The sequence below is a fragment of the Artemia franciscana genome, chromosome 16 (assembly GCF_032884065.1).
Source record: "Artemia franciscana chromosome 16, ASM3288406v1, whole genome shotgun sequence".
In the NCBI taxonomy this organism is placed as follows: domain Eukaryota; kingdom Metazoa; phylum Arthropoda; class Branchiopoda; order Anostraca; family Artemiidae; genus Artemia; species Artemia franciscana.
The window spans coordinates 3,575,874-3,599,356 of NC_088878.1; the positions used below are offsets into that span (position 1 = coordinate 3,575,874).

At 35.2% G+C, this 23,483-nt stretch overlaps 1 protein-coding gene and 1 non-coding gene across 4 annotated transcripts in view; one reads left to right on the forward strand and one right to left on the reverse strand.

Moving 5' to 3' along the window:
• LOC136036917 (tetratricopeptide repeat protein 14 homolog) overlaps positions 1-23,483 on the reverse strand; it is a 116,042-nt gene that overhangs the window by 8,235 nt on the left and 84,324 nt on the right. For 2 of the 3 annotated variants that reach the window (XM_065719295.1, XM_065719296.1), the window contains 5 exons: positions 22,773-22,855; positions 18,464-18,608; positions 13,775-13,960; positions 9,056-9,295; positions 2,801-3,310 (listed from right to left, as the gene is read on the reverse strand). In XM_065719295.1, coding sequence (XP_065575367.1) covers positions 2,801-3,310; positions 9,056-9,295; positions 13,775-13,960; positions 18,464-18,608; positions 22,773-22,855 — 1,164 coding nt within the window. The remainder of the gene's footprint in view (positions 1-2,800; positions 3,311-9,055; positions 9,296-13,774; positions 13,961-18,463; positions 18,609-22,772; positions 22,856-23,483) is intronic. The other variant, XM_065719297.1, reaches the window with a different exon arrangement.
• LOC136037423 (U4atac minor spliceosomal RNA) lies at positions 15,444-15,558 on the forward strand. The gene has a single exon (XR_010619929.1). It is a non-coding gene; the product is annotated as a U4atac minor spliceosomal RNA (small nuclear RNA).

Sequence of the window (23,483 nt, forward strand, 5' to 3'; positions counted from 1 at the left end):
ACAGCGGATATTATAAGGAGTTGATTATATGAAAGATAATATGACTGATAGTATGGTTAATACGGATAATATATGATTATATATATTAATATATGGTTATATGACTCAGCCGCTATACGATACATAAATAATAAACAGAAATTTCGAAACACAGTAATAACAATAAGCTATTGCAAAGTTCAAAGCTCAAAACTCTTGAAAAAAAAAAAAAAAACAACAATAAATAAAAGTCCATGTAACAGTATTCATATGGCATAAATTTGAAAACTGTTTGGTTAAAAAGAGATAATATTTAGAAAACATTTACTGCTGCTATTGTTGGATTTATTATTATTATTATTTTTTTTTGTTCCGGACCATAATAAATCCATAGGACGAAACTTTCTAAAAGGGGACCAAATAAATTTACCACGAAGAAGATTCTTGGGAAAATCAAGTTTACAGAAGAAATTATTCAACCTCTTGAACTATTACTCTACTTTTTTTGAAAAGCAAGCAAATTTTTTTTTTTAGATTATAAAAAGCAAACCCCTTTATCAAAATTATAGAACATGTGGGATGAGGTTGCCTCCCCTATGAGATTGCTCAACAAAATACACCCAATAAAACTAAAATGATTTTTTTTTTTGAAACAGTCCCAACATCCTTACTTCAGCAAATTTCCACTAGGACCGATAAATAAAGTGAGGTGGAATAAGGGAATTCATTGAAATGAAAGAAAAATATTTAAAAACAAGCTTTCACTGCTAATCTTGCCTTTTTGGCAGCTAACCTCAAAGGTTTTTTTGTAACTGGTTCTGTGTTACTGTCTATTGTTTTTGTTTTTTATTTTGTAACAATATATTTTGCAAAATCGTTTTTAATTCAACTTGTGTAAAAAGCATTTAGTGAGTATTCCCCCAAATCTCTATTTAAGGAAATATTATAATTTATTTTGATTCTAATTTTAATTGCTTCTCGAACAACCTGTTTTATGCTTAGGTCATTGCTAATAAGGGCGGATCCTTGAAAACGTATTTTGTGGCTGGGGCTATAAAAAACATGAGCATTTAAAGCAGAATCAAAACAAATCTGAGCCCTATTAGAATTTAAAGCTCCGATGATATCATCCTTATGCTGTTTAGGCGTTTTCGGAAATTGTGGTTGGTTTTAAATGAAAATTTTCAAAAAACAGTACCAGCATCCTTACGTTCGGCCAGGACTGTATATTTATGTTTTGCTAAGGACGGCCCTTGGACATAGGGTGGAAATATTCATTCAAATATGAAATTTCACTGTCTTGCAAAAAAAAATCCTTATTGTTCTTGTTGTTATTGATGTTCATGTATATATTTATATATGTCTATTCACCGGTTTAATCAAAACTTTAACAGTTATTATATCGTCACTGAATGTGTAAACAGAAAGGCGGTGTGGTCTAAGAAATTGTGTTCAAGTGTGGTCATAAAACCATGAAGGAAAAGCTGGGTTTACGGAGGACTGGCGTCACTTGATAAAGGATCAATGATAGTTACATTATATAGGCAAAACTTTGATATTTTTATTATATTTTTTTTTACAAAAGATTGTCTTGTTTTTATAAAGAACAGTGGTATTTATCACATTCTATAAAGAAAACATCTTTTTTTCTTTTGTATATTCTCTTGGGATAGCGGCAGCTGATTATATTATATTATAGAGACTGCGAATTAATTTATGAATTACTCCTGTTACTTTTTACATTTTGTGAAGTTTTAAAGTAACTACTACAGCTACTTTTTCTAACTAAAACTTAATTAATTTTTTTACTAATTGATTAAATTTAATCTAAAGAAAACTTCACAAAAAATTGAATTAATCATGGCAAAAAATTACTTGACCATTGCTATTTGATTTGATAAATAGACCGCTCGACAAATCAACAGTTTTTATGCATAGGCTATAGGAGGATACGGCACTAGACCCTTACAGTTCAAAACTGGCGGTGCTGATCTCGTTTCAAGCCCTTCCACCAGGAAGTGCAATAGCACACCCCTCCGTTACATTGGGGGCCAGCAATCCTGTACTTTTGCACACCCTTCCTACTTACCTCCCCCAGATTTCTACAGGTACCCATTTGGAGCTGAGTCAACTCTGGCTGAGTTTACAGTCACGCCACTAACCCCCGTCCCAAATAAACAACTGGCTACACTAGGAATCAAACCCTCGTCCTTCAGACAAAGTGGTCAGCAGGCCGACCACTCGGCTAGGACTTTTTGATGCATAACTTTTATGAAACAATTTATTTGACTAGGTCAAAAAACAATCGGAATTTTCTAAACAGACTGCGGCAGTTGATTATTTTATAGAGGCAAAATGTCGATTTCTATTTGTTTTAGTTAATAGTAAAGTAAAGAATAAAGTAAAGAGTAAAGAATAAATAGTTCCATATATGACCTAAGGCCAGCGGCATAAGATGCCCACGTATACAGTGTAAATTAATGAACTGAAATGGTGTCATTGAAAATCAACATGTGTATAAAATTTCAGCTCAATGCACTATACGATTGACAGATTTATTTTCAGCAAAAAAAAAACAACAACTCAATAACACACACAATCAGAGATCCCACATGAGATCCATGGCCCGTAAAGCAGGAGGATTACGAAATAAAACATTTACATTTTAAACTATTAATCAATTAAGCACATACAATTCAAAAATATCTACTGACAAAATAGAAAGAACAAAAAAAAAAGAAGCAAAAAGCAAAAGAAAGAAGAAGATGCAGAGGTGAGAAAAAAAAAAGAAACCGCTTAGGGAAAAAAAAAAAACACTTACCTCGATGATTGAGGCTCGTCCTTTTGAAAAACTCTTTTGTAATTACCAAACGCAGGATCATATACAACCGAATAAGATGCTGCCGGAAAGGGGGAGCGAGTACCTCTTGCGTTCCTCGGAGGTTCATTCCTATCTGAACTACGTTCTATCTTTCTCTCTTCAGAACGACGACTCCGCTCCGAGCTCTTTCTACCTCGATTATAACCTGACCTGCTTTCATGTCTACCTCTATGTTCTCGACTCCTACTTCGACCACGACTTCTACTTCTTCTCCAGTTACTCCGATCTGTTTTCAGGCTTGACCTCCTACTCTCAGATACATTAACCTTACTTTGTCTGATGTCCCTTTCTTCTCTTGTTTTACTTCTACCTCTTTCTTCCCTTGTCCTACTTCTGCCCCTTTCATCTCTTGCCCTTCTTTTGTCTGCCTCTTCCCTGGACCTGGATCGACGTCTAGGTTGAGGAACATCAATTCCACTAGAACATGTTGGTTCATCACGATTAGGGAGCCTAAAAAAAACAAAAAAAAAAACAAAAAAAGTCGAAAACACCTAGCTGAAGAAGATATTAATAATACTAAAGAAAAATAGATACAATTGTTTTAAAAAACTAAAGCTGAATAAAAAAAAAAGAATGGTGAAAACAAATATCGTTAAGTTTCAAATGTCGTGGACAAACAAGCAAGATTCAATAATCAGAGAATTACCACAACTCGTCACTAAGCATAAGATATCAAATATTAAAGCCCAAGGCCATACCCACATTCGTATGTTTGTCCACTGAGGTTGTTTTATTATACATACAACGTTGTTTTTCTTTTTACTCTCTTTTCTTCCAAGTGTTGGCATAGTGAGTGATAATTAAAGCATATTATCAATGCCTTAATTATTATGAATGCCAAAATAGAAATTTAGGTGGTTGGTGGAATTTAGCTCAAAATAAATTGCGATTTGTTTTTACCAGTCATAGCTTGTAGCTATCGCACTTTCTCGCACGGAGCTGCGAGAAAATTCCAGCACGGAGCTGCGCACCTTCTCGCAAGGAGCTGCGAGAAAATTCCAGCACGGAGCTGCGCACTTTCTCGCACGGAGCTGCGAGAAAATTCCAGCACGGAGCTGCGCACTTTCTCGCACGGAGCTGCGCACTTTCTCGCACGGAGCTGCGGAGCTCGCACGGAGCTGCTAGTGAAAAAGCTACGAATTTTTTTAATTAAATCTTTTACATTGCTTGATATTTCTCTTTTTTTAAGCATTGAATCGTATGGTATGCATGGCAAATATGAATAATATAGTTTGGCAATCGATGTAATAGCATTTAAATCCTAGTTTTTATTATAGATCTGTAATTATATAACATAGAGTAATAATTATGTAATAATTGCATAATTTGTAATAGGATCATAAACAAATATATTTTTTTGTGGGATGAGAGGAATTGAAGAAGGATGAATGAGAAGGAATTGGAGAAGGAAGGAGGTATTTGGTGGTTCATATACTAGTTAAATGGGTGATTTCACTGTCAAATGATAGGACGATCAGTCAAATATGGATTGAAATAAATTTTGGATGAGTACCTATTTGTTTTTCAATGTGTGATGGACTCCCTTTTTGGACAGTCTTGAGTCAGGCTCTTAGGCAGCCCAGAAGAGTTTTATGTCATGTGAGTTGTAAATATATTTTTTTTTACTAAAAAAAGTTGGATAGCTCTATGCAAAACTTATTGAATTTCCTGTGATCATGCTGTATTGTTTCGGTGGCTTTAATCATTAATTAATTGTCACGCTCTTAGATACCTCGGGTCAATTTTGTATTTTTCGGTATTTCGGTAATACCAACCTTGAAATTAAAACTAGTTACTAAGTAAGTGACCGAATATTAAACGACTTAAAAAAAACAACTTCGCAATAAACTGTCAGCTAGAGACCCTGACAGACTACGGCCGCATATTCAGCTAATTCAAATCTTTGTTCAATCAGACTGTCCATTTATGCGTATAACATTGTTATTTTACTTTGGTTCCTTTCTGTTTTTTCTTCTACTCCACTTTCCGTAAGTATTTTATACAGGACGTATCATTAAGATATATCGATAAAAGTAGTGTTTTAAGGTCGATAAAAGTAGTAATAATCGATGAAAGTAGTATCTAGCTCAAAATATACAAAAAAAACAACTAACCACTAGTCATATTACTACTACCACTAACAGCTCACTACAGCACCAAGCTACCCGAGGCCAATACAACTTCGCATGCTCCTCTCCCATCCAAATCTTTTCAAAGCCTCTCTCTTAATAAGCTGTTAGCCAGGGCTAACAGCTTATTGGACTATAGGGCTAACTAACATTGGCTAACAGCTGTTAGACCAGGGCCGCACCGCAAGCTAATTTTAATGTTTGTTCACTCACACTGTTCGTTTTGCGTATATTGTTTTTTTTTTCTTATTGTGCTTTTTTAATGTTTCATCGTTTTATTATGTTTATTTATTCGGTACAAAGTATTTATTCCTGAAGTGAATCTTTTTTATTATTTATTTAATCGAAAATTTAATCGAAAACTTGAAAAGGGCGGAGCATAAGATGGGGGAAAAATGAAGAAGAAATCAGAACGATGGACACTAGCACTAGCAGAATAATTGTCAAATAGCGATTAAATACGAAAAACAATATCGCCAAAAGTGCACATGATGATATCGCCCAAATCGCCCAAAATGCAAATACCACCCGAAATGCAAATGCACGTGAAGCACATAATGACTGATTGATATCACCTAAAAACGCATATAAATGAGTTAAGTCCCTATGTATTGGTCTATATATTGTTTCATAAAGTTTGCCTTTATTTAAATATTGAAAAGTATGAATTTCTTGTAGTTAAATGTCGTATTGTGCCTTCTATGTATTGGTCTATATATTTTTCCATAAAATTTGCCTTTATTTAAATATTAAAAAGTGTGAATTTCTTGTAGTTAAATGTCATATTGTGTCAGATGTCCTTGAGTATGGCGTATATCCTATTTCCTGGATAGGTTTATCTGTTATTAATTCCATAACTGCTCTCCATATTCATACAGTTTGGATAATAAGCTGATAATTGTTTACTCTAAGATTAGCGACTACTTTGCCCACTTTCTGTTCAATTGCAGGAAAACATATAAGCCAAATATAAAACCATTTACCAATTTGTTTCAGGTGTAAATAGCAATAAAATTTCTCCACCCACCAAGAAAACTAAGGTTCTTTTCTAAAAAGAACTAAAACTAAGGTTCAAAACTAAAATTTAAAAATAAGGTTCTAAGCTTTTCACTACCAAATAGTTTAGATGACTAATGGACCTTATTTAAGTTTGGAGTCAATGACTAAAATCTTTCAGTGACTAGATAGACCTTTTTCAATGTTGGAGTCAATGACTAAAATCTTTCAGTGACTAAATAGACCTTATTCAAGGGATTGGCAAACAACGATAAAAACTGGGAAATGTTCTATAATCAAAATTCAACAAGGAGACATGCTATCTAAGGAAAGTCACTTTCTAATGAGAGTGAAAGAGCTGCAAATGTAAAAGGAATTTGGGATGTCGAGGGGGGTAAAGAGTTCTAGGTCATCCAATACATCCAATTTTAGGTGTGAAAAGCTGGTTATCAGGTCGCAGTAACTCTCGGCTGTCGCACTAACAAAATTTTTGGTAGCATCTTCTCCAAAAAAATATCGTCCGATTCCTCCGCTGGCCAAAAATACACACACAGCTGTGATGTTTAGTAGATATTTTTCAACAATGGTCGTTAAAATACCTTTAGTCACAAATTAGCAGCAAATTAGCACAATTAGCAAATTAGTCACAATTTAGCAACAAATTAGCAGCACCACCTGCAACACAGCCAATGCAACATTTGTTTTACTGAACGACAAATTTTGAGGTCACCCTCTAGAACACAAAGTGAGTGAGTGAGGTCACTCTCGAAACACAAAGCAAAATGTCCAACAACAATATACGATTATTAGCTCCGGATTTCTTGCTTCGAGGTTATCTTTATACATAATAATAGAACTAGAACAAGAGCTAAGAGCCCATATGGCACTTGTGACGAGGCCGGAAGAGACCAGAGCCAAGAGTTCATTATGGCATGAGCTCTAGCAAAATCCTAAGAATCAATAGATTGATTTAAAGGGAAAATCAAAGGCTTGATTCCGGTCGGGATTTAAAAAAAGAGCTCTGAGACAGGAGGTCCTTCTAAATATCAAAATTCATTGAGATCCGATCACCTACTCCTAAGTTAGAGATGCCTCATTTTTTCCTCTCCCTTCAGCCCCCAGATGGTCGAATCGGGAAAACGACTTTATCAAGTCAATTTGTGCAGCTCCCTAACACGCCTACCTATTTTCATCGTCCTAGCACGTCCAGAAGCACCAAACTCGCCAAAGCACTGAGCCCCAACCCCTTAATCCTTCAAAGAGAGCGAATCTAGTCCGGTTACTTCAATCACGTATCTACGACAGTTGCTTATTCTACCCACCACGTTTCCTCCCGATCTTCATGATTTCCAGTTTCCCCCTTGGAGTCCCCCCAATGTCTACAGATCTGGACGGGATTTGAAATAAGAGCTCTGAGACATGGATTCCTTCTAAATATCAAATATAATTAAGATCCTGTCACCCGTTCTTAAGTTAAAAATACCTCAATTTTTCTAATTTTTCCAAATTAACACCCCTCAGCTCTCCTAATGAGAACTGATCTTTTCCAATTATTTCAATCACGTATCTATAACTTGTACTTATTCTTCCCATAAAGTTTCATTCCGATCTCTCCGCTCTAAGCATTTCCCAAGATTTCCGTTTCCTCCCTCCAACCCCCTATGTCCCCAGATCCGACTAGAATTGAAAATGGAGCATCTGAGACATAAGATCTTTCAATATATCAAGTTTTATTACGATCCAATCACCCATTCGTAAGAAAAAGACACCTCAATTTTCACGTTTTCCAAGATTTTCGGTTTCTCCCTACATCTCCTCCCAATGTAAACGGATCTGGTCGGGATTTAAGATAAGAGCTCTGAAGCAAAAGGTCCTTCTAAATATCAAATTTCATTAAGATCTGATCACCCATTCATAAGTTACAAATATCTCATTTTTTCTAATTTTTCCGAATAACCCCCCCCCCCCCTCCAGCTCCCCAAAAGAGAGCGGATCCGGCCCGGTTATGTCAATCACGTATCTTAGACTTGTGCTTATTCTTATCACCAAGTTTCATCCTGATCTCTCAACTCTAGGCCATTTCCGAGATTTCAGACCCCCCCCCACGACACGAGATCCGGTCGGGATTTTAAAAGATCTGAGTTACGAGGTCCTTCTAAATATGAAATTTGATTATGATCCGATCACTCCTTCGTGAGTAAAAAATACCTAATTTTTTCTAATTTTTCAGAATTAACCCTCCCCCCAACTCCCCCAAAGAGAGCGGATCCATTCCGATTATGACAATCACATATCCAGGATTTGTGTTTATTTTTCCCACCAAGTTTCATCCCGATCCCTCCACTCTAAGCGTTTTCCATTATTTTAGGTTCCCCCTCCAACACCACCCCCCAATGTCACCGGATCCGGTCGGTATTTAAAATAAGAGAGACGATATCCTTCCAAACATCAAATTTGATTGAGATCCGATCGCCCGTTTGTAAGTTAAAAGTACCCCTTTTTTACTTTTTCCGAATTAACCGTCTTCCCAGTCCCACCCCCAGATGGTCGAATCGGGGAAACGACAATTTCTAATTTCATCTGGTCTGGTCCCTGATACGCCTGTCGAATTTCATCGTCCTAGCTTATCTGGAAGTGCCTAAACTAGTAAAACCGGGACAGACAGACAGACAGACCAACAGAATTTGCGATCGCTATATGTCACTTGGTAGATACCAAGTGCCATAAAAAAACCTCAAAATTTTCCGTTATTTCACTCTTTGCATCTATCACCGCAACCATGGTAAGGTCTACACCAATAAGTCGGCGACAATTGAAGAGCGGAAGAATGAGATAATAAGTGTATGTGTAGAAGCGTTATTTTGTGCATTTTTGGACAAAATTACTCTGTCACGATTAAAAAGATTTAATAAAGACATATATATTATGTGTCGAATAATATTGTTTAATTTAATGTTTTTACGATCCATCTTATTTAAATGCTATATAAGGTATGTATCCATCTTAATTAAACACATGAACGAGGTATGAAAGTATGAATTCACCAATGAATTTTGACTAGAAGACTCACCAAAGATTTTTTGACCTTTTCTCCACCTCTTGATTTTTTTTAACAGCCAGATTGATTTGGATCCCTTCACGCAACTTCTTGTTCACCCTATTCAACGAAGAAAAATAACTGTCAACATCTACGGCATATTCATCCTTTTTGATTTCTCGATCTACTCCTTTCTTCTCACTTTCACTTATTATTTCAACATCCTCCTTCATTTTTCTTTCCTTTATTCTACTTGTGGCTTCCTCCTCACTGCTGAAAAGAAAAACGTAACAAATGTGTATATTTATATGAATCTAATTCAGAATAACAGAACTGATCATTAGCCAAATTTACAAAACAAAAGCTATTCTTGCAATAGCATAACATCATGCTAGCCCTATCTAAAATTTCGTATGACGTCTAATAATAAATTTGGGCATAACTAATGATTTTTGACTAAAAAACTCACCAAAATTTTTTTGACTAATAGATTTTGAATTAAAATCAAATTGGCAGCAAGCCATTTGCCAATTGAAGACAAAGCCAAAAAAGAAAGTCTGAGTGAGAGGCAAAGCTACCATAAGCTATATAAATATTGATGTCATTATATAAATAATGATGTCATCTATAAAAATGATGTCATTTCACTTGTTGTTAGATATTGTCTGTCATACATCCATCCTAGCGCAGGTAGATAGCCATCGAACTAGGGGATGATTCCTATCTAAAATCTCACATATAAAAACCAAAACACTTAAAACATTTTTAGTAGCTGGTTTTGGTCTTGGCAAAAAAAAAAAAAAAAAAAAAAAAAAAAAAAAAAAAAAAAAAAACTGAGATCTGACGCATATATTTACACTAATTTTGCCATTTACACTGATTATTCCCTATTCTTACACAGAAAAAAAAAAGCAAAAAAACTATAAAACGTCAGGCATTTTTTGCCGATACTAGCACCAGTTTCCGCATTTGTCAGTTACCCATATTCTAGCCATATAAGTTTGAAGCTTTCCAAAACTAATTGTTGACTCTTTTTTGGACAAATCAATATTTGAGAGACAGACAGCAACTTGGCCCTCACTCCCACACACACACATAAAACTTGAAGGTGATATTAATACACTATTTTGACAGCCTGGATACATAGATGTTTTTGTTTACTAACCTCACTGCTTCAACGTGAAAAATCCCATCGGAACTCATACCTCATACACCTTTAGGCAAATCAGACATGAACGTTTTTTGCCCCCTCCCATCCCTTATAAAAATACAAAACTTGGTCTCCTTATCACACTCCCTGAAAATTTCGACTCAATTCCCAAGCCTCTCCCAAGATACCGCAGGTATACTATCTTGATAAACTTCATCTACATTGTGTCTTCCAAATTCACCGTGCATACATCCTAAGTTCCACGCATGCTCACACTTTAAAACATTCAGAATACTCAAGACAAAACATTTTCTGCTTCACCTCTCTCTTAGAATCAAAATTTAAGGTCCACATTGTCTATCCCCCCCCCCTCTGAAATCTTCAACTCAATTCCAAAAGCCAGTCTTAATATATGGCAAATACCCTATTTTGAAAACTAGAGTGCGCATAACGTTTTTTTATTTACTCAGGTAAACGTGTCATTCCAGCAATATACCCTTGGAAAAATCTGGTTGGTCAAGTGCAGAAAACCCAGACCAAACGCCCCATCTTTTCTAATAACACTTATCTATGAACAGCAAATAGTTTACATGATTTAGGACCATTGCCCTAAGATTATGGGGTCCATGTCATCCTTGTGGGCACACTTATCAAACCAATTGACTGTTCTGAGCAAAATGGCAATCTCAAAGTTTTGATTCCATGCCATTACTGGTATCACCCAAGGTACGATAGGAAGTTTTTCGCCCTCTAATCACTTTGACCCTTAAAAAGGGAGTGTAATTTTTAATTCTCGATCAAATGGACCTCCTCGTAAGTTATATGACCTCCCTCGTACAAAGGGTCAAAAATACAACATATTTGAGTTACATTAGAGATTCAAAAACGATCGATAGAAACATCCGCCACCTCTTTAATTTCTATACTGTCTTGTTTCTGTTGATTTTTTTTTCATATTTCTTTCCTTCTTGTTTGGGCAACACTGTCTCAGATATAACGCTAGACTAGCCATTAAAGAAAAATATTTGGAAAACTGAGAATTTTTTCTAAAAATATTGGTTTTGCTAAAAATGACAGATAGTATTATAGCAAAATTAAGAAATCGGGTTCCGTGATATTGTGTCCTAAGGAATTTTTCATTCAGCAACAAATTGATTATAAAAGCCTGTTCCTATTGTAAACATAGTAACATCAACAGCAAATATATTCAACTGGATAAAAACACCTGTAATACGACAAGCTGAATACCATGTCTGCTATAGTCTCTGCTTCCGTCAAGAAAGAGATAGAATTGAAGTAAGAAAGAAACGAAGTCAAGAAAGAAAATTAAGTAAAATAGAAGAAAAATGAAAACAGAAGTATGATCAAGAACGAAAATAGAAGTAAAATATACGACAAGAGAAAATAAAAGTATTGTCAAGAAAGAATATAGAAGTAAGAAAAGAAATAGAAAAAGCTATAGTCTCTGCTGTCGTCACTTTAGGCTTTAAATAGATTGGGATGAAGGAAGAACCGGCGTAGCTGTGTTGGCCTCAGGTGGATTGATGCTGCAGACAATTCTGTCTTAAGATATTTAGCTACTGGGTAAATTAACGATTAAATTTGCTATTTCTGAAATAGTTTTGCAGAGATGCTTAAAATTCCGTACATTCTGTGAGTTAGTTTGGTAGCTGTAACACACTAAAGTTAATCTCATCTATGGAATTCTGCCTTCCTCTAGGGACCAACTTAAGATATTCGTGTGTATATGACAACAAAAACAAATAATCGGCTCTGTCCGTCGCATGTTTTTTGAATAAAGTGAATTTGAATTCTAGAAAATAGAAGTAAGAAAGAAACGAACAAGTCAAGAAGAGGGTTTAGTATCAGAGCCTTTTAAGACTTGCTTGAGACTAGAAATGTGGTTACAATAGCAAAAATTGATAGGACACATTTCCAAAAGATATGCGTGTTAGCCCTTAACAAAAACTTAGCGACGAAAAAATAAAGTCTTTTAAGGTGAGAGTATCTTGCATTGCTAGAAAAGAAAATTACCTGGAATAGTCGTCAGATGCTTAGCAATGTTATCGTTAGTCAAGCCGCTCACCAACCTTGGTTGAACTGTCTGCTCAAATGGAGATCTATATGCAGAGACATCAACAAGGGCCAGATAGGTGAATACCGTCTTTTAAGAAAAAGATTTGACAAGCAAGCCTTCAGACACTTACCAAAATGAGGCGTTTTGGGTGTGATACTGAAAGTCTTCTCCATGCCTACATGTGTCATGTTCGCCCGTTGCTCGAGTACGCGTGCCCGGTGTGGGGTCCATCTGCTATCGGCACAGCGCGAACCTATTACGCGACATAGAGTCCGTCCAGAAAAGAGCAACAAGGATTATACTCCAAAACCGCGACATACCCTATGATCAGGCCCTCGCTGAATTAAATTTATCTCCACTTAAAGTCCGGCTTGAACACCTTATTCAGCAATTTGGAAAATCCGTCCTTGCCAATAAGAGCCACCGATCACTACTACCCGAACCAGCTCCTCCCAATAGTCGAACTCGGTTACAAAATAAACTTCTACCCCCTAAAGTACGAACTAATCGTTACGCCAACTCATTTGTGCCTTTCTTCACATCAATTTTTAATGCTGAGTTGCAGTGTGTGATTTCTGGTTAAATGTATGATTTTGTAAAAAAAAAAAAAAAAAAAAAAAAAAAAAAAAAAAAAAAAAAAAAAAAAAAAAAAAAAAAAAAAAAAAAAAAAAAAAAAAAAAAAAAAAAAAAAACAACTGAATTTTAGCTATGCTACGATAGTTTTTAAATATACCGATCTTTCTCTCTCTCTCTCTCTCTCTCTCTCTCTCTCTCTCTCTCTCTCTCTCTCTCTCTCTCTCTCTCTCTCTCTCTCAGTCGCCTCACTAAAGCACAAATCTATTCTGCTTGGTAGCTAACGTTGATAACATTGGTAGCTAACAGACAAGCTTATCTCTGTTTGGTAGCTAACGTTGTGCCATACACGTAAGAGACGTTATAAATTACCCAGGTGATGAAGGTGGATGCCATCCAGATGAAACACCTTTAAAAACTGTATGTATCATATAGATGGACAGAGTACGGGGCCTGGAAATTATCTGGTCCTTCCATTTACCATCTCTGTCTGAGCAAATGGTGTCTCACTCGCTACGTTGGTACGACCATCTACATTTTCTGCCCCTACAGGCTCAGTCCATACTCATTTTTGACCTTGAACCAATTTCAAATAGTTGGAAATGTCCCGAGGAAAAACTATGAATCAGATGGGTAGACATCATTCGCGGCCGAGTCACTTGCCAAAACGCCGACCCAAACGACCCTTACCCACCAAAAGACCACTCTAGAAGAGACTAACGGCGCTGACGTATGGTTAACTTGGCGCTGGCGACACTGCCGAACAAGAGTTTTAAATCAATTAAGTCAAGGCAATGTAAGGTCAGTGAATCTCGTGTGACTAGAAGATTGAGAGTTTCAAAGAACAGTTGTCGGACGCCTAGCACTGTCTTTGGAAAATTAGGCTTTGCGCTTCTGACAAAAATTTGGCAAAAGAAAAAGTTTTGTAGGGTCCAAGCATCTCGAAAGTTACCTGGAAGAAGAACTGTCAAAAGAACTTTTCCTCTCTCTTAGGTTTCTCATGATAATTCTCTTCTCTACTGGAACTTCTCTTTTGTCTTCTTTGCTACTGATTTTTTGGTAGTAATTACTTAATTTACTTTGAAGGTCGTCAATGTTCGGAAAATCATCTAATTCAGGAAGAAGGCCTTTTGGGTTCCTGAAATGAAAGTCGAGTAAAAACGTTTATAAACAATCAAACACACAAAAACACAAGAAAGAACTCGCGCTTAGCTCAAATGGATACTAGTACAGTACTAGTATCCATTTAAGCCAAGTCCAGTAGTAGTAGCAGTACTATTTGTACTACTACTACTACTAGTACCCAGGATATACTTTTGGGCAAATTAATGTACCAAGGGCAGTGAAAGTGATCTTATTGTTTGAATTTGCTAAGCAGAAACTTCCATAACCGCAAACATTCAAAAAATAACAACGACAAAATAAAAAAATGAATAATCGAGAACTCCATTTTAAATAAAAACACCTATTTTTACAGCTATGTATTTTTGTAGTAAAGAAGGGCCAAAAAAAATGAGTGAAAAATCGGCAAAAAATAAGCTAAAATTATTAAATTATAGAACAGTTTAAGAGGGTGTCGCTTTCCTTTGAAGATGTAGTAGTCTTCGGGAATCAGCAAATTTTATGGACGAAAAGCGTTGCCAAATTTAGCAAATTGGCTTTGCTCATTTATTATATGTTATATTTATTCTTATTTATTATTATTATTCATTTATTATGTTATTCATTATTTGTCAATTATTCATTATAAGTTGGACTTGGAAGCATGCGGCAATCACCTAAAACTTCATAATTTTGAAACAATAAGGAAAAAATCTCAGAAAATCACAGATCCAAGGGGTTGAGCAAAACTGTTTTCATTTGAATACCTCTTTGACTTTTTTTGCTAGCTAAAAGACAAACATACCATTTGGTTCTCCTTCCAATATGCTTTCCAAATACAATTGTCACAATACAGCTCCGTTGAATACTCTTTATATCGAATAAGCAGTTTTTTCATCGTAATAAATCACTATTTTATTCCATTTTACTATAATCTTAAGAATTTTGATATGTAAGATTCGAGAAAAACCAGTTCAGCTGTCTGTATTCGGAGACAATTTGATTAGACTCAGTGGAAAACCCACGTTTTAAGTATAGTTTAATTAAACATTTCCAATTAAAGAGTTAATTAGGCTAGATATTAAATATAATGCGTTCTGGGCAGTCTGCCCTCAATAATTTTCTGCTGTAGTCTTCATAATTATGTTGTTTGAGTTTTATATTTACATCGTATTTTGGTATATTTCATTAGGATTGACCTAACTTCACTTCTTGGGTGTGTTCTATGTAATTAAGAAGTACACACAGTTGGGCAATCTTTATTAAAACAAGGCAAAATTTATAAAGAAGTGTACAAATCTCATTTTTTTAAGTTGTAATCTGCATTTTCCTCTTGACATACCTCCAACTCTGCCTTTCAGAACAAATTTACCTTACGGAAAATGTTTTGCAACGGTTATTTTATTGCAAAAACGATATTAACTAGAGTATGGCTGTCCCTATAGAATTCTGCTCATCTACGCAATTCATACAAGCTTTACATATGAAACAAATATATGTTCAACGTAAGTGTAACTAAAATTATCCTTATACTAGGGGAGCGAAATGATCAAGGATCGAATAGTGAGATCATTGTTGCTAACACCCACAGTAAACTAACCCACATCAGAAAAATCTGGTGTAATTTTTGCCATGCCACTTTACTTTACAAGTGGCGTATATTTATTTAGATACCCAAAGGTATACCTGCAAGTGGGATCTCGTCCGCCCACCACCTGGTTCACAATTCCGACATTGCAGCAAAGCAAACTTATTGTTTGGGACGAGTGCACAATGGCACACAATCAATCGCTCGAGGCTCTTGCCTGATCATTGCAAGATTTGCGAGAAAATTTCAAACCCTTTGGCAGCACATTAATATTGTTTGCGGGAGATTTCGGGCAAACATTACCTGTTATTCCTAGATCTACACCTGCGGATGAAATGAATGCTTGTCTGAATTCTAATTTATGGGCAGACGCAAAGACATTAAAATTAACTAAGAATATGCGAGTCCGATTGCAAAACGACTACTCTAGTGAAATTTTTCAGATCAGTTACTCGCAATTGGAAACGGAAAGCTCCCGGTTGAGTCAATTTCAGGACGTATACAACTACCTCCTGAATTCTGTAATTTAGTGATGTCAAAAAATGATTTTGTTGAAAAGGTATTTCCAAATATTCTAACCAATTAAAAAACCATAAATGGCTAAGTGAACGAGCTATTCTGGCAGCCAAGAACAAAGACGTCACGAAATCAACTTTATTATTCTGGCCAAGATTCGAGACCAGGCAGTCATTTACAAGTCAGTCAACAGAGTTCTGAAATCAAATGAAGCGGTTAACTATCCATCAGAATTTTTAAATTCCCTGGATCTCCCAGGATTTCCACCACACATGCTACAACTAAAAATAGGCGTACCAATAATACTGTTATGAAACATTAACCCACCAAACCTTTGTAACGGCACGCGACTTGCCGTAAAAAAAAAAAACAATGGAAAACGTAAAAGAGGCAACAATTTTGAAAGGGCCTTCCCAGGGTGAGGCTGCTCTTATTCCTCGCATTCCCATGATTCCAACGGATCTGCCTTTTCAATTTAAAAGATTGCAATTCCCAATTCGATTAGCATTTGCAATCACCATGGACAAAGCTCCAAGGGCAATCATTAGAAAAATGAGGTATAGATCTTAATACGGATTGTTTTTCCTATGGACAATTATATGTTGTATGCTCAAGAGTCGGTAAACCGGACAATCTATTTATATGCACAGACAATGGAACAGCGAAGAATGTTGCATATCCACAAGTTTTACGCAGTTGAAAATTAGCACATATCCGTTGTATATACATATGAGAATCCATATATAGATAGAAAAAACTAAGAAAAACTAAAAAAAAAACAAAAAAAGAAAAAAACTAAAAAAGGAAATAACTAAAAAAGGAATTTTTATAAAGAAAATAACTAAAAAGGAAATAACTAAAAAAGGACATTATCATCAGGCATAACAAAATACTTTGAAAAAAATGTTCTACATCAATGTAAATATGAGAATTAACCATGGATTTCTTTTTAGATGCCAAGTTTGTCTTTTGTTATATGGCAGTGCTGTAATGAAATATGGTCAATGGGATCAGTGTCTTATAAACATTATCTTTTCCTTTTTATTTCTATTTTTTTTTATTTATAATTTTTTCCTTAAATATTTAACTGCGTCAACTTTACTTTAAAAAAATGTTCATTAAATGCACAAATTTGCCTTGAGAGGGCCAGCTTTGTGACCCATTCAGCATTGTTCCCTCTTAGAGGTTTACCCACTTGTCTTTATTTATACCTTAGTTTGTACACAGCCTTGATTTCTTAGGTTGTTGCAAGTGTATTGTGAATAAGTGAATTGACATGTAACTGACAACCCAATGTTAACGTGATCTTTTATGCTATTTGTGTTTTGATCACAATGTTTTTATTAATTAGGGGCTATTTTATTTCTTACTATGGAACGTTATCGTTCCCGTTCCCTTCCTACTATGGAACGTTATCGTTCCCTACTAGATTGCTCGCTATCGCTGCAACCCGGATTTTGTTTATTATTTCAATTTTTGAAATTCAATTTTCAATTTTTTTTAAATTTATTTTTGAAATTCAATTTTCAATATTTCAATTTTTTCAAAACTGTTGAGTCATACAAGACTCAATTTGGATCTTTAGCCATTTGCAACAAAAAAAAAGAAGAGAATCTTCAGTCACTTCCACGTTAGATATTTAATGGTATTTTATATTTAATTATTTAATGATAATTAATGGTAATTTAGAACTATAATGATATTTAATGATATATATTCAATAACATTTAATGATTTTCAATTATGGTTTCTGGGAATCTTAATGATCATCATTATTATTTAATAATGATTATTGATAGTTAGATATGTAATGGTAAATTAATGATTTATGAGAATCTTTCCATTTTATTAAGTTTAAGTCAACCCTTACCATGGAGTTACAAAAAAAATTTCAAGTTTTCTCAAAACTACTTTCAAACCCTTCAGCTTTGAGCTTAGACTGAAAATATTGACGTTTTCAGACATTTCAAGGTTTCGCAAACTCCTTTGAAACCCTTCAGCTTTGAGCTCAAACTGAAAATATTGACAATTTCATCGTCAATAAGCTGGATTATAGCGAATAACGTCATTGACTCGACTACTATCAAAAGATAAGGGGAAAACTTTTTAGCGGGGAAATTAATGAAAATTTTTATGCATTCAATAAAATGTAAACTATTTACATGTGCTTTCAAAATTTATTATTTATTAATAAATTTATTTAATTTATTTATGCGTAAAAACGTTTTACGCATAAAAATGTATTAGAATGCATTCACGAATAAAAATAGCTACTTCCTTTGTTTGGACCCATTCGGAATTTTTCGAAGCTTGTTTTTATGAAAAAAAAAACTTAATATATTTTTCTAACATATTTTGAAAGTCGCGTTTTCGCAAAAATCCTATACTATCTAATTGACTTTTGCCTTATGAAGCTACGCTTCTAAATGAACTTACGGCTTGTCGAGTATTTTTACTTCCTTTTCGTAAGTGGGGGTGACCTTTGGAGAATAGGAGTGTTTCTTCTTCTTCTTCTTTTTAACAATTTCCTCTGAATCGGAGCTTTCACTTTCACTTCTGTACTTTTTCTTCTTTTTCTTTTCTAAAACAAATAAAAAATCACCTAAAAATGGCTTAAGACAAAAGAGTTCAATTTCGGAATCAGCGTTGTTACTTCAAAATTTCTGAACTTCCTAGTATCCCTATATACCCCTAGAGTATAACAGAAGAGTCAATTCAAGAATTAACATCATAAATCCTTTCTCATTATAACCATCGAAATGGCATATCTGCAAGATTTTGAGGGCGAATTGGTGTTTGAAGTTGAAACTTATGGTACTCTTTTTAATCAAGATTATTGTGTTGCAAGAGTAACACTTTGGTTTTGTCGTGTTTTTTTTTCCTATCACCACGATTTCAGCTTATTCCTAGAAAGTGGTAAGGGTCTAACCTCTACGGTTTTTACGGAAACTGTGGACCTTAGGCCGGATTGACGAATATAACTTTTTATTTTGGAAAGCTTCGTAGAACTCTTGCATGGGGCCAAAAATCTATTGTTTCTACCCATTTCTGTTCGTGATTTCAGCTGAGTTTATCGTTCGGTTTTTTTGCACTTGGGAAAGTCAACTTCTGAACTAAGACAGATAGATTTCTTTTCGACGGCAGTCGATAGCTCTCGATGAACTGATCAAAGTGTGTCATCCATTTTTTGTTAGAAAAATTCCTTCATGAGATATATCAGTTTGAAAGTTTAAAGGGGTTGACAACTTCAGTAGTAAGGTACACACTGAAACCAAAAGTAGGCCGATACAGAAATGGTATCAGACATGCCTCTTAAATTTTAAACGTACTCTCATTGCTAAAGAAATTAGAGTTTATCCTTTGCTCCTTTCTATGTGATGACGTTAGAAACTTGGCCTACGACAAAAAAGTCAACTTTTGAACTAAGACAGATAGATTATTTTTTTTCGACGGCAGTCGATAGATCTTGATGAGCTGATCAAAGTACATGTCATCCATTTTTTGGTAGAAAAATTCCTTCATGACATATACCAGTTTGAAAATTTAAAGGGGTTGACAACTTCAGTAGTAAGGTACACAATGAAACCAAAAATAGGCCTATACCAATTGTGAGGCATATAGGGGAGTTTTAAGCAACAGTCGGCTGTTAGCTCATAATCATCTTCGGCAATGAGGGTTTCACAACTTTTGCTAGGTGGTATACCTATTATTTGTTTCCGGTGTATTTGATCATAAGACCCATTTAGTTCCAGTGGTAAGACCTGTAGGGGACTTGTAAGTGATAATCGGCTGTTAGGCTATAATCATCTTCAGCGATGAGGGGTATGCAACTTTTGCTTGTTGCAATGATGGGTTTGCAGCTTTTGCGAGTTGGTGTACCTAGTATTTATTTTAAGATCCTTACAGATTAACAACTTCAGCGTTCAATCGAAGCGAGGAAACAAAATCGAAGCGTTGCTCTCGCAATACTTTACTCGGAGAAGCCAAATAAAGGTTGCCACAAACCTCACGTTGCCCGTGCAACGTAGATCTAGTTTACTACCTCTTTTCACGTTATCCAAGAACGTTAGAGATTATATGAAAATACGATATACTGACAGGAGTGAGAGTCTATAAAATCGAAGGCAGAATCTTTTTATCTTTTTCAAATACTGAATTTCACATAGTGTAGCCAATATAAGAACATCAATAAAAGATTTAAAGCCAAACCGACAACTTGACAAGACAAACGAATTCTTTACTGCGGAAACATGCTGCGGCTGACCACATCTACAGGAAACATAGCAATAAATAAAACAACTACCATGAAATTCTTCATTTTATGTTCTTTTCAAATATCATAACTTTTCTGACAATACTCCCCCCCCCCTTGATGGTCCCAGATAAAGCATAACGACATGCAATAACACAAATAAAAGAAAAAATTAAACTCTTCTTTTATAATTTCAGCATGTTTCACAGTATAAATATTATACAGTATGGAAAATTTGGTTTAGAAATCAAACATATCACAGCAAGCGGTTTGGGAAGTTATCCAAAGCGTCACAGTAATAGCTTCAGCTTGCCTCTAATATTCCCGTTGCAATGCGCTAAAAATTTGTCATTGTGCAAGTCCGAAGGCGGAGTCATGACAAAAGGTGTGCGGCTTATGTGTCCCAAAAACTTTGAATGGAGAGTACAGGAATTTTCCATACGCGTAAAATTCATCCTGTGATTACATCAAAGTAAAAAGGAAATAAACCCTTCAGCCAAAAAAAAAAAAAAAGAACAGTAACATACTGTAAATCTTTCGACCGTATAGACAAAAAAATCTTCCTTAACATGAACAAAAATTTTTTCTTAAGACTTAGGTCTTCCCATGCCTGCTAGCACCTATAGCAAAAACGGTACCCCTCCATGATGACCTTTCAAGTGGTTTGGACCAAGGATCTCCAAAAGCGTAACAATATTTTTAGATAAAGTCAAAGTGTCAATCTGTCACCCACGTCTTGGTTTTGAGAGGGACTCAACATGAAACATCATGAGGTAGGTGGCATGAAGCCATTTTCACCCAATAATGCAGTCGACTGTTTTCAGTTTTATCAATCAAAGTTGGCTGTTTTCCCCTTTTCCCGGATAAGAATTTGATGATCCTATACAGTGAATATCTAAGATGCGTCTGAAAAAGTTATTCCATGGATTCACATTTCTAGCTGCTTAGTCAGCACCCATGACTCGCATTACACACATCAGCACGGATAAAATGTTACTACCAAAAATCTGAAATTCAAGTTTCAAATTAACCTGAATTTGAAATTCAAGTATGCTGCGTTTCTCAATACGTTCCGTCACTTGTCAAAGACATTTCCGCGCAAGCAATGCGTGCGGTAATTCACGCCTAGGGCTCCCATTAGATTTAATATTGCTACCAAGGTATTAAAATAATTCACCTCAAAAATACCAGCACCAACTTAAGAAGCGAAGCAGCTCAGATACCAATGTTGTTACACATGAGTTTCGTTCTCTTCGGGCGTTCAGCCCTAACTTGAAGTCATAATTCACTTGTGCTTGAGATTCCAGTTATATTTTTCAGAAGATCCTTTCTTGTAAATTACAGAAAGGTGAAATCATCAGCGAAATACCCGTAAAAATGAATACGGCTCTGATTCAGTTGAGTTCACCCACGAAGTTGCAAATTCGGAGAACATAGTCAATCAGAATAATAAATAGCACTGGGAACAAAATACGTCCCAGTGGAACACCAGAGCTTACCTATGCGAATTGATAGGGTTACCATCATCAACACGCAAAGCACATTGTTAGTCTTAATATACTTTAACGATGAATATATATATATATATATATATATATATATATATATATATATATATATATATATATATATATATATATATATATATATATATATATATATATATATATATATATATATATATATATTTATGGGCCGAGTGGGTTGGTGCGCTGGATTCGGGATCCCTTGTCTGAGAGGACGCGGGTTCGAATCCCAGTGTACCCAATTCTTCAGTTTAGGACGAGGGTCAGTGGCGTGACTCTGTAAGCTTAGCCTGCACTTCCTGGCTGAAGGGCCAAGAAAAGGAGATCAGCACCGCCGTTACGGACTGTAAAGTCTAATGCCGTATCCTTTACATTTACCTTTTTTTTATATAAAAAACACCAGGAGGCCAGCAGCTTCACCGCTGGGCCCCAGCAATCGGCACGCAGCAGGCTTCTAAATATGGATTCTTATTGACACTTTTCTTGATGTCCTGACGTCATCACAGGTTTGATACAGCCACCCTCGGAAAAATAAATTTTTTAAGGTTGTGACCTATTTAGAACGTTTTTGTATACAGAAATGTCAATATGCCAGTTTTAAGAAGAAAAAAACTTTTAGGTACTTTTTGTGCTTAGAAGTTTGAGTTTAAAATGTACCGAAGTTAATTTTGCCTCTAGCAATGCCATATTTTCCCAAAGAGACGTGAGATGGCAGCTGAAACTCTTGAAACTGGTTTTGCTGGAGTTTCGTCTCTTCTTTGTCTGCGATTTTTGGATCAAAAAACGTTTTATTGCTCAGTTTTAACATTTGTGAGCTTCCAAAAACTGACAACCCTGTATGAGCATAAATAAGCATTATATAGCAAATAATCAAATAAATAAGCAATTAAGCAAGTTTTAACATTAGTGAGCCTTGAAAAACTGACAAACCTGTAAGAACATAAATAAGCATTAGATAAAAGTGTACCTTTTCGGTCCGTCCTTTCTCTTGAATATTCACGGTATCTTTTCTCTTCTTTGTAGCCTCGATTCTTATCTCCTTTCTTGCCTCTAAAGAAAAGCAGAAAAAAGGAATGGGTTAAATCACACCTCTGTGGCAATCTGCTAAATGGACAGGACGCCTCAAAAAAGTAAAAACGAAAAAGCTATTACCCCAAAATTACTTTTGTTTAAGCATATTAATTTTGATAGCTTATTATTATTCGAGAAATTAGTACAAAAACCTAAATTTTCAAAAGAATAATTTAAGGGAACAATTTATCCCCTTTTAGACTATAATTAGACTAAAAATTTTACTCAAAAAGTTCAATTTAGCTTAACTTAATTAAAGTTAATTTAACTTAATAATCCAAAAATCCAATTTACCTGAACGGAATTCTTAGGTCCGAGTGTAATTCTTAAATCTCTTTTCTGAACGTTTTTGTTTTTTATACTTTAACTGATAGCCAGAAGGCTATTGCCAATTTGAGATATTCCTCAAACAATATTTATCTCTTTTCTCGAACGTTAATATCTTTTCGAGAAACCTTAAATGATGGTACTGATGGAAAACGAAACTGCCATTTAAATTTTTGTATTTTGAAATTTAAAATAAATACTAGTAAGTCTAGGCCATACCGGTTACTTTAATTCGAACCATCTTATTTAAATATTTTTGTCAGATCAAGGTTCATAGTCC